Below are 12,251 nucleotides of genomic sequence, written 5' to 3'. Positions count from 1 at the left end.
TTCCTCGGTATATGTTAGTTTATTATTTCTTAATTTATATGCCACTTTTTTTTTTAAAGTATCATATCTGGATGTACCCAAATATTTATCTCTCCTATTTTGTAGCTTCCGCCATCGTACGAGCAGGTGATAAAAGAAATCAATCAAGTGCAAGTCAATACAACAAATAACAATAATGCTGCTGCTCCTAGACATACCACTACTTCTGCAACACAAACTGACTTTCCAGAGGAACTAATCAACCCTTTGCCAGGAAGTAATGTGAAAACTAGTGTGCCTACACACTGGGAAGCTGCAGGCTGTCGAGGTGAGGCTGTTTTGGATTTCTCCTTGATGAAAACCTTACTCTGCCTCCGGAAGATGTACTTTATTGTTGGTCTGTGCAGCATTTAATATGAATAACAGTTAAATTTCTGTGAATTATTGCTACTGTAAATTTCTGTAAAAATCCTTTCTTCTGAAAAGCTACCATTGCATTCAGACTATAAGTAAATCTTGAAAGTTTTGTTCAATTCAGCCATAATGATAATCAGAACTTTGGGGCCAGAGGAGTTCAGATATCTTATCAAAATAGCAGCATTTCATACATTCAGACTGAAAAGTGTACAAACTGAGCTGGGGATGCTACTGTACTCTTCTTTGGTATGGATTTTGTTTGCATGCCCCTCAATGCTGCAAGTTAACAGAAAGCTTTGAACTCAGTTTGTAGATAGCATGCATTTCAGCAATCTTCAGCTTATTCCTAAAGTTTGTATATTTTTCCATTCATCTTTTTAGATGTTCTTTTTAGGAACAGAAGTGTATTTTTACAGCCACCAGGAGAGTTCTCAATGAAAGCCATCATGTTTACCATCCTGATGGCTGTCAAAAGATAACACAAATTAAATGTTCTGGAATAGATAAGTAAAACCTTTTCTTTTCTCTTAGCAGGGCAGAGTCCTCTTAAACCTCCTAGGCCTCCTGCATCTCTTCTGAGTAAGTCTCCTGCAGAAAATGAGAATCCTTTAATAATCTTTGAAAATCCTGAAGGTCAGAGGTGCCAAGAAAATCCCAATGCTGTGATATGTCCCGTGCCAAAGCCAAGATCAAGAAGCAATCTCAGACCTGTGGTCAAAAGTACTGAAAGTAAGATAGACAGTGGAGAAGAAATGAACCAGTCTACTGCAAAACAGCAACAACTTTCAATTCAGCAGTCACCTCTTCTAGATGACAGCTTACTAGACAATCACTTGGTGATGGACAGCATGAGTACAGAAAGGAGCCAAAATAGTATTGTTTCAATGATCAAAGTTTTTGAATCCCAAGGAACTCATGATACCTCAGGATTATCAAAAAAGCCAGAAATTGCCCCTCGTTCATTCGTCCCAAGATCTGTTACTACAAAGAAGCCAGTAGTTGCTCCGAAGCCAGGGGTAGGCAGAATTTCAGAAGACTGGGATGCATGGACTGAAAGCAAATCAACACCTTCCAAGGAATTGCAGCCTCAGCCTGAATTAGTTGGGAGCAATGTTGTAACCAAACCTGAACTGCCAAAGAAGCCAAAACCTGGCCTTGTTAAAAGTAGCAGTAGTGATTTTCTTGATGCAAGGAGTGGATCAGTTGCAGAAAACAGTGACGGACAAAAGAGATTTCCTGTTCCTGCTCCAAGGCCTCTTGTTCCTAAAAAGTCATGTTACCCAGAAAATCCTGCCCTTTCTTTGGCCTCACTAAAACCGGTTGTTGCTCCTCCACGGCCTTCTGTATCTGCCCAAGAAAAAGTTTTAAAGTCCCTGGGGGAATTGTCGCCTGCAACCAACTCGTCAGCACCTGCTTTGCAAAATAAACTAGATGTGGAAGGAGATCTGATCAGTTTTGATGATGATGTTTTGCCCCTAAGTCCAGCTTGTGTAGTTAAAGATAGCATCAGTTCTGAAGCAGCAACAGGTAAGAAGAAAATTTTTTAAACTGTCACTATGGTTATTCTTTGCAGGTGTATCCTGTGTGAGTTATGCCTACCTGTCTTGTCAGGGTTTATGTGTGTGTAAGAAACCTTTAGTTTTCTATTATGTCAAGATCACTATGAAATTACATGGATTTTGAGATTCAGGAGGTTTCAAGGCTATATAAATCTCAGACCTTGTCTGCTGGATATATTACATGATTACTAAAATAATGATAAAAGACTTGATGTTATATGCTAGATGTCACCTCCAGAATGTGTCGCAGTTCTCTCTGGGCAACTTGGGACAGCTTGTCTCTCACCATCTAATGTGACTAATTTATTTGAGTGCCTTAAGTTCTGTAGTGGAAACCTAGTCATCTGAAGAAGGAGCAGTGTTTGTGGCATGTAGGAGCACTCCTGATCAAACTTACTGGGGTAGTCTTTCCATCTCACCAATGCCTACTTATTTTCTTTGTCCCATTTTTCTGTCTTGTCACATGACTGCATGCTTGTAACACAACTTCAGCTTCAGAGTTTTTTTAAATGAAAATAATTATTTCGTGTGGATAGATCAATTACTAGAGCTACATTCCTTTCATAAACCTTGCTTGATACTATCAGGCACTTGGTGTCAGTTTTTTTTAGTACTGTTTTAAGTAGTCTGAGACACAGGTGGGTATTGGGCTGTCATTACATTTTATAGCAATAGGTTTTGGCCTCTTAATATTCAAATATGTCCTGGTTTAGCCCCATTGGAATCCAGGGAGTGTTCTGTTTTAAAGCAGAGGGTATGTCATACAAAACACTTGTTTAAGGAACTAGCTTTAATTTTTAATTTTTATTACTTTTAATTATTTTTTTTTTAACCTCATCTCCTGGGTTTGCATGATTTTGGTACTGGAGGGCCTACAGGGGTGGCTTTTCTGAGAAGCTGGCAGAAGCTTCCCCCATATCTCACAGGTGGGAGGAGTCCAATGCTGAAATAGGGGAGGAGTGTGGGAAGTCCTGATGCCTTAGTTTTTAACTTTTATATTTTTCAAATCCTTTACTGCCTAGTGTGTAATTCTGAAGTTTCGTGTGGCCTGTTAGCTGCTGCTCTCTCATGCTGGTTAGACATAACAAACCTCTCTAGGTTTGCTCTTCAAGGACACCTCAATTGTCCCAGGCCCCAAAATGTGTAAACTAAAAGCCTCTGAAGAGGAGGGACAAACTTGGGGTAAGTACATCTTTAACTGATGTAATAATTGGAGAATTAACCCTGGTATGCAAATGGACCAAACTTATAAAAGTGTGAAGAACCTGTGACCCAGGGTCCATCTTGGGTGTAGCCTTTTGACTGCCCAGGGTGTACACCCCAAGTTTGCCCCCTCCCTTCTAGGCTTTAGTTTACACATTTTGAGGCCTGGTGTCCTTGAAGAGCAAACCTAGAGAGGTTTGTTATGTCTAACCAGCATGAGAGAGCAGCAGCTAACAGGCCACATGAAACTTCAGAGCTACGCATTAAGCAGTACCGGATTTGAAAAATAGGAGAGTTTAAACCTTAAGGCATCAGTTGTCCCCGGATGAGGAAGGAGCAGCAGAGACAACATGTGATGAACTGACCACAGCCCCCATTTTCATCCCCCTGTGCTGCTTCAGCGAGGAGGTGAGAAAATGGCAAGTGCAGTTGAGACTGGAAAAAGGGAGGGGTGGGAGTAAGTGTTTTTAAGATTTGGATTTATTTCTCATTACACTTCTCTGATTTGATTGGTAATAAAGTCAAGTGATATTTCCCCAAGTCAAGTCTGTTTTGCCATGACGACAGCTGGTGAGTGATCTCTCCCTGCTCTTATCTCAACCCAAGAGCATTTTGTTACATTTTCTCTCCCTCTTCATTGGAGGAGTGGAGTGATAGAGTAGCTTTGGGGGGCACCTGACATCCAGCCAAGGTTAACCCACCACACGTCATTTATCATCTTAACTTTCAGAAAAGAGAAGTGTAGATGCTGTGTAGTTGTCACAGTAAATCAATATTAATGATTGTCAACAAATGCAATTTCTTCACAGTTCATGAATTACATTGTTAGATGAGGTTCCAATTTGTTATTGTTTCTCCTCTGTATTGTCATAAAAGCCCCAAGGCAGACGTAGAAAGTTCTCTTAAAGTTTTAAATTGTTAAGATTGGTACGTACAGACATACAGTTCTCAGGGAAGCTTATAAAAGCAGTGAAAATAAGGCAACAAAAGATCCTGCAGGAGAGGTGGTTATCTCCACATGGATACAAGTCCATTTTTTCTTGGGCTGACAGATTCCAGGAACACTGCAAAAATATTACCAAGACTGAAAGGAGGCAGGAGTACAGGGTGACTGGAGAGGTGTTTTGTACTTATGTCAAGGAAATGTATGGCTGATGGTGTCTAGGTGGAAACAGAGGCGTGATCATTGTGTCTGGAGACTGGAGTCATGGAACAGACACTCTACATGTGGATGGTTTTAGAAGAAAAGCCATATAGAGTAAAACTTTTGTAGTTTCAGCCATTTTATTTTGATTAATTGATGTAACAAATGGAACGAAAATGTACCTGTTCTGAGTAGCAGGCAAGAAAAGAATATTTACATTTTGAAAATGCATAAAAAGGAAAATCATATTTTGGCTATGTACACTAAAAGACAGACTTGCCCCCAACCTGGAAAAATTAAGTAACATTAATTCTTCCATTAAATCAGAGGTTGAATGATCACAAATTAAAATCACCTGAGAAAAACAACTTCCATGCTGAAGTGAGGAGAATGTCAGTCTTACTCTTTCTGGTTGGTGCCCTAGGTGTTATTCTTCATTTAATTAAGAAAAAAATGCTTTCCATTCTCATGGTTAACAGAGGAATTATTCAGATAGCAGCTTCCTGACTTCTTAAGTCACTTGCCCATGATTTTATTCGTTCAATAAAATGTCATCTTTGCTGCCATCACTTCTTGCCTACTAAAGAGAAAAAGTTATGGCAGCATTACCACTTTATTACACTGTAAAATTAGGATTAATTCCAGATTTTTGCTGGCACTTTTGAGCTCAAGATCATATTCTGTACCCTGGATAACTAATACTGTGCAATGTCTTGACAGAGCATCCACAAGAACAACACTGGCTCTCTGAAAATGAGGCAACACAGAGCACTAACACTAGCTATTTCTCATGTTCCCGTAGGAACAGCTTAGTATTTACAAGATGAATCCGTGGTAAAATGTTTTGTGAAGGTAGGAAGAGAAGCTCTAATCTTGCTCCCAGTGCCACAGACCTTTGCATTTCTTAAATATTTGTCATTGTCATTACTTAGGAAAATGACAGTGCTCTGCTTGTTGTTATGGCAACCCTAGGAAAGGGAGAAGGCTTTATGCAGTGCCATTGGAAACCAAGCACCAACACCTTGCTTGTCAGAGAGCAGTGTTACATCGCATATTGCAGCATTGCCAGAGCTTCCTTTTGTCTGATACAGCACCAGTGTGTTAGGCCAGTGTAAACAGAAGTGGGGATCAATCCCTGCTGCTGCTGACTCCTGCTGTGAAAGGAAGAAGGGAGAGTGTTCAGTGGATGATGAGGAGGGCACAGAAGGCAGAAGTTGAAGTGAGCATATGAATGAAAAGGTGAAACAGGCAAAACGAAGTGCAGAGTCTCCACAGCAATTTAGTTGACTGATGAAGGACATCAGCTTCCTCTAACAGAAGGCTACGACCTCCACAGTGAAAGATATTTGAATACTGTATATATGCTGAGGTCGACAGTGATGGCAACAAACCAGTTTCGTTTCACCAGTTTAAATGTCAGTGTTTGACTGGTAGTTTAACTACCAAAACTAGCTGAATGATTCTCTTTCAAGTTTACCTCAAGCAATCCCATGAGTTTTCTCAGTGTTTGACAGCATCTCCAACAGCACAGCCGTTACCTGAGTGAATTTGCCCTTATCCAAACATCAATGATTTTATGCTTGCCCAACCTGTATGAAGAGGGGAATTGTTCTCGTGCAAATAGAGATTCTGGATACTGAGATTTCTTTTAAAGCTTTCAACATCCAGTCAGAGAGTTGAAGTCTATGAGAGCTTTGGAAGCTCAACAGCTGCAAAATTCAGAGGTGAGCTGTGACAGAATCTTGCAGCCAACTCATGATGCTAGCCCAAGGGAAGTGCCAGGAAGGAGAAGTCAGGAATGACAAATCTGTAGAACTGCTATGTCATCAGCCAAAACTGATGCCAGTTTTAAGTGCCATAATTTTGGACTGAAAAGCTAATGTTCAAAGCTGTTTGTATACTAATGAAATTACTTCTATTTAAGTCAGTCATTTAGAACATGAAGGCATCTGTTTGGGACTCTACACCTTGAGGTTCTAATGCTTTGATGATAGCTGTGATATTTTGGATCATCTGGGATACTTCTGCATTTCTTTTATGATAACAGGGATTTTTTGCAGTTCCTGAAGGTTAAAAGTTTTGGTAATCTATCAGGTGGGCTCAATTCTCTATTATCCATTTTTACAACAGCTTGGAAATTAAATCCTAGTGCAAGTTTAACTGTGTAAATATCACAGCTTCAGAACACCCATGGTTTTACCTGTGACTTGTATTAGTTGCTATGTCAAAGCATGTAGTGTGCCTGTTTGCTAAATGTTGTGAGAATGTATGTTTTGGACAAAGAAAATCAGGTGATGGTGCATTCACAGCACACATTTAAATTAAAACTTGGGGGTGATCTTGCTACAATGTTTGTATTCCTTTTTGCATGTGAGGAGCTCTTCTTCCTTCTCTCTGAAACAGCATATAATTCACTGCCTGACATAGTAGAACTCAATTTAAACCAGATGCTTTGAAAAGTAGTTCAGAGATTGCCTTACCTTACCAGCAGGAGACAGCTCACATTTCGATATCTTCATTACGTTCAGGTCGAACAGTAGTACAACTACTGCACTTCTTAATTGTCTTATCTATCTGTCTGTCAGTCAAACTACTTTATAATAGTATAAAGGTTCATTTCTGTCTGTCCACTGGGAAAAAACCCAACCAAACCAGTGCTGCTATCCATTTATGTGTATTGTTGCTTCTTATGGCGTGAATGGTGGCATTTGTGTGACATTATAGACAATTCAGAAAAACTGCTGCTTGAGTAACTGCAGATTTGTCTGCTGTGGGCATATTGCCCAGCTGCTTGATTTTAATTGCTTCCTTAGGAAAGAAAAGAAAAGAAAAGGAAAAGGAGAAGAAAAAAAGAAAAGAAAAAAGGAAAGTAAAGGAGAAAAGACAGAAATACTTTTAACTGGTAGATTAGTCCAGACATATCTTCAAAATAATGCAGCTTTTCTTAAGGTTCAGCTGTGTCTCCGATGACTCTTATTGTGGTTATTTTCAAGACACCGGTCTCCTCTTTTACTTACTGACAAATTATCACCTCCAGAAAAGACTGAGCTGTCTCATCCATTTTAATCTCCTCATTGGCATAAACCCCTGTAAAAACAGTTTTACCTGAAGACATGCTCTTATGGAGTGTTGGAGGCTGGGGGCTCTGCTGTGTCCTGTTGTTTCTGCTGCAAGGTCGGCAGTCTCCAGCAAAAGTGATAACAAGCATCCATTCACTCTTCAGTCACTACAGATGCTTGCTTAGCGGGTATGAATTGGAGCCGTCAAGGACCTTGAAAGTTGGCCCAGGAGAGGGTCTTATATCTAGGCTCAGGAAACAAGGTTTTAAAATCATAAGCTACGTAAATAGATGAGTAGCCCTTTAGGCTGTCAAATGCAAATTATTTTGGTTTTGAATTCCAGGTCTATAGATGCTGTGAAGTAACACACAAGTAATAATGTTCTTAATAAGATCTGTCGTCTCTCATAAGTTAAATCTGTTTATCTTGCAATACTTAAAATGCAGATTTCCTTTGTTCAGAAAGTTTGTCAAAGAACAACAAAATGCTTATTTAAAAGAAAATCTTTATAGAAAAACCTTTTTTTTCCTTTGCTGAAAGCATGTGAGATTCTTGAAAGGGAATAGATGGTATTTTAAACAACATTATAAATTACCTTGTCCTTCATATTTTCAATTTAAAAAAAAAAATTTTGTATATCCAACTGCTTTCCATTACCTGCTTTGGAAATTTCCAGCTCGCCTGTTTTGGGGCACTTGAATCTCTTGGCAATAAAAAAATCATTCATTCACCTGGCAAGAATGGACAAAGCCATGTTTCTTACTCTTCAGGGTATATTTTGGGGGTATATTTTCTTTGTCACCCATTCTGTGTCCAAATACCCTCTGACATCCAATTTTTGAAGCCAGACCAGATTACACAACCAATTTCTAGCAACGTGCCCTCACAGCTGACCTGGTCTGGGCAGGAGGTTTGATTAGAGATCTCCTGAAGGCTCTTGCAATTTGGACTATCCCAGTCTTACTTCAGCTAACAAACTTGATTTGTGGTAGAGGAGGAGCCTCCAAACTCTCCCATAATAGCTCATGCTGGTATGTGCCAACAGCAGTGTAATTTCCATCACCCTTACTAGTACAGATGAACTATGAACCAAATGGTTATGCTTTTAGATACACACAGGTACAAAGTGTGGGCATTCCCACGCTTTGAGAGAGAAGTGCTGAAAGCTCAGAGAATGTCCATCTATATCTCTCTATATGTGCAAGTTGCATGCTTGTAGTTTTCAACAAGTACATTTAAGTCAAGTCTTCTGTGGCATGTCTTGGCAATTTTTTTCTATACTTTCCAGAGAATAAAAAACTCTATATATAAATTCTTTGTGCACTTTGGTGGCACTGATGGCTAGACTCTTTCTGCAAAGCAGATTTTCTTGCCTCTCCTCCAGTTTTAAGTCTGAAGCAGTACTAAGTCTCCTCACAAATAATACTGCATTCCTTTTATTTGAATGAGTTGGTCTAGTCTCCTAGCATTAAGAGAAAAGCCTGAGTGTCACCTGAACTTACTTTCAGGTTATGCACAGATCAGATGCTGAAAGAACCTGTCTCATTCTCTCTTTTTTAAAGTTATTTTTATTTTTATTATTTTCCAGTCTATTAAAGGTTACAGTCATGACAAGATCATGACAACATTCCATGCAGAGGGAGCTACAAATTGTGTATTTTGTGAAAGGTGGTATAGTCCATATTATTCTCTCTGTGTCAGAAATCCATTTCTGAATACAGTGAACTGTTAATTTTCTTGATGAAAAATACTGTGGAAAGCAGAGTGGTAAAATCACTGATGCTGGAATTTAGATACGATACCTGTCTAATACATCTCTTTACAGTTGTAAATAGGTTGAGATTTAAAATGTCTGAGTGAACATCAGACTTTTGATTGTGACATTTCACAGTGTTTCTTGATCATGAACCTCATTCTTTGGAGTGTTATGTGTCAGGTTTCCATTGAATCCCTGGCTATATTACTAGGAGGGGCCTGTTGTTGAGAATGTTCCCCCAAGTATGTGTTGATTATGCTTCCATAAACACCAGAGTGCTTTCACAGGGCTAGGTTTTAATGAAACCATTTGTTGATGAGGTCTGTTCCTGTTCTCTGTTCCTGGAAGACTCTGGTAACAATACTGTTCTGTGTGAAGAGAATGTGTGAGTATTGCCTTTAACAGCTGATTTAGGCTTTTAAATTAAACTTTGAAAGTAGACACAGTTGCATACTTCTGTAGTGACAAGTGTTGTAATATCAGCATCCACACCTTTGTACTCCATTGTGTACTGAGTACTTCTTGCAGGACTGAGCATCTTCACAACTGATAGTACTAGTCTGGGCTTTTAGCTTTCCACTTACTATTTGGAGATTCCCCTTATTGCTGCTGAGGTATCTCTTACCACTTAAAGACTACCAATAAATATTTCAGGAAGATACCCATTTGTCCTTCTTGCATGGGCAAAACCTACTGCTTCTTCTGTAACCTCCTCATTTTTAAACAAGGGTGGTGTATGAGAATGGGAGGGGCTGAAAGGTTGTTTCTCCAAAACTTTTAAAAGAAAGGAGATTATGTATGGTTTATTTGAATATACGGCTTTCATTTGTCTTTCCTGCAAACAAGCACACTAATATATGTTATCACATAAACCTTTGAAACAGAAGCTCTAGAAAAATGAGACTAAGGAATACACAGACTTTAAGCATCGCTGTAAAACTTCAATAAAAAAAAATCAGTAGAAGTCTGTTGATATGTGTTATGAAAAATTACTTGCAGATTAATTTCCTTGAGCTGAGAAGCTTTAAATGAGTATATTAACAATTCTGTTTTCACACCTCCATGAATTATGCTCAAACGATGCCCAGTTGTTGTTAAACAACATAAAAATTTGATATGTTGTCAGTCCCATTGCACAAAGCAGCACAGTCATTTTCTCAGCCAATTTCTGCTGCAAGCCCAGCACTGGGGAATGGAATAACACAAACAAGGTAATGAGTTTTAAACTAATTATGAGGTGACAACAGTATAATTGAACATAAGATAATGAGTGGAAAACTAACATTCATCAAATGGTTTTCTCGGCCTTAGAAATTGCTTTTCTCAGACTTAAAAATTGTCAGATGTATTGATGTAGAGACCTCTGCCAGCTGCTGAATGGTCAAGAAAACTGTTTCTATGCATAGCAGTGATTAACAGCTGATAAACAGCAATTTTTTACAATTTTAAATCTCCTTTAAATTTACGAGAGTACAGAACTGTGATTGTTTTGAGTGTTCAGAGCATTTCCACTTGGTCTCACAATGTCTGTATTTTCATAAGATGGAGGCTTTGGAAAACTGTTTCCTCATTTTTCCTGCAGAACTTCCTTCACCTCTGCAGAACCTTACCCTGAGAGGTGCTCTGTATGCCAGAGTGTTCCTTATGGTCATGCTGTGTCAAGGAGCCCATGACTTAGTCCTGCTCACCTTTCCTCTGCTCGTCCTGTGTCTCCCACTTCCCAACAGGCCAATGCAGCTTTGAGGCCTTGCTGCCTCACCAGGGTCACTCCTCAAAACTGATGTAGAGTTGCCAGATCACTAAAAGAGAGTACAAAGCCCAGTTTGAGGGGTTTTTTTTTCAGCTGCACTTAAAGTCACTCTGAACACCAGCACAAAAATTAAGGTTTGATAAATCCTCAAGTTTTTTTAAAGCAGTTCAAGTGTTAGCATTGTGGCTAGCAGATGGAGGTATAAAAGAGTAAAAGAATACTGCAGGCTTGCTCCAGTGGTGGGATTTTGGTTTCTTGTGATTTCTGTACTTCCAGAATGCTTCCACCCCACTTGTGGTCTGTGTTTTGAAGTCCTCTACAAAAACTCTTGCTGTGATGCATCTTTCATTGAAGAGACCTAAACCCTCCAGCCTCTAGTACTAATCCATAACTTGAACAAAATATTAAGTTTCACCCTTACATTCTAAAGCATTGTGGGTTGCCTGTACCTAATTTCCATATGCACTGGAAATCTTTGGGCACAATGTGATGGAGCCATCTTTTCTCTATATGCTAACAGAGTTTATTTTTAACTGTAGCCTGTATACCTTTATCTGTAGATAAATTGTTGAACTGCCATGATCCTTTGTACCTGAAGTGTATGCTCTCAGCTGTTGTATGAGCAGCCTGACAGAAGGAATTGATTTGCTTGATTCCTGATTAAAATGTGATCTGAAGGTACCCAGGTGGGTTTCTGGGGAGCCTGTAGGCAGGTTGGCTTTAAGAGAGGCCATGGCACAAATCCACACAGCACACATCCGTATGGGATGGATCTGCCCGTGGAGAAAGCCTTAAGCAAGGGACTAGTGGGAGGTGGACATCTGAGCAGGGTGAACATGCATGGGCCCTGTGGCATGTTGTCCCTGTTGTTGTGACAGCTGCACGCTGGCAGCAGGAGCTGGGGGCACTGCCAGAAGGGGCTGATGGCAGAAGCACCGGCAAGGGGGAGCTGTGGCCACTGAGTCATGTGCATGCAGGAGGGCATGAGGTTGTTCATAAATAAATACTGCATTTCTGGATTTCCTTAAATTTTATGTGAATTGCCAGGCACAGATTTGTGGTGTCTTGCTTAGATTGGATTGGATTGTTCAAAATTGTCCATAAGAAATCATGACTTCATATGACATAACTGTTTTTTCTAAGTGTTGAAGATAAAACTTTATCAAATACAGATTTTTCTAACTTTGTCAGGAAGTGTGGTAGTACTTTGGGGAAAGGGTATGCTTTTATAAAAGTCATGACGAATTCAAAGAGATGCCCTGCATACTTCCTCTTTAGACTGTGGCACTCCATAAATAACATTTCATTGAGCTACGTATCTGAAAAGGCCAGCAGAGGAGATCAGACTCGGTTGTTGTGGCTATGAATATGTGTCATGGAGAAT

At 39.6% G+C, this 12,251-nt stretch overlaps 1 protein-coding gene across 5 annotated transcripts in view; it reads left to right on the top strand.

Moving 5' to 3' along the window:
* SH3D19 (SH3 domain containing 19) overlaps positions 1 to 12,251 on the top strand; it is an 84,889-nt gene that overhangs the window by 49,760 nt on the left and 22,878 nt on the right. For 4 of the 5 annotated variants that reach the window (XM_069013467.1, XM_069013470.1, XM_069013469.1 and 1 more), the window contains 2 exons: positions 106 to 307; positions 928 to 1,923. In XM_069013467.1, coding sequence (XP_068869568.1) covers positions 106 to 307; positions 928 to 1,923 — 1,198 coding nt within the window. The remainder of the gene's footprint in view (positions 1 to 105; positions 308 to 927; positions 1,924 to 12,251) is intronic. The other variant, XM_069013468.1, reaches the window with a different exon arrangement.

This window comes from Aphelocoma coerulescens, chromosome 4 (genome assembly GCF_041296385.1).
Source record: "Aphelocoma coerulescens isolate FSJ_1873_10779 chromosome 4, UR_Acoe_1.0, whole genome shotgun sequence".
In the NCBI taxonomy this organism is placed as follows: Eukaryota; Metazoa; Chordata; class Aves; order Passeriformes; family Corvidae; genus Aphelocoma; species Aphelocoma coerulescens.
Note: the sequence above shows the minus strand (reverse complement) of the source record. Positions and strands in the feature narration are given on the sequence as shown.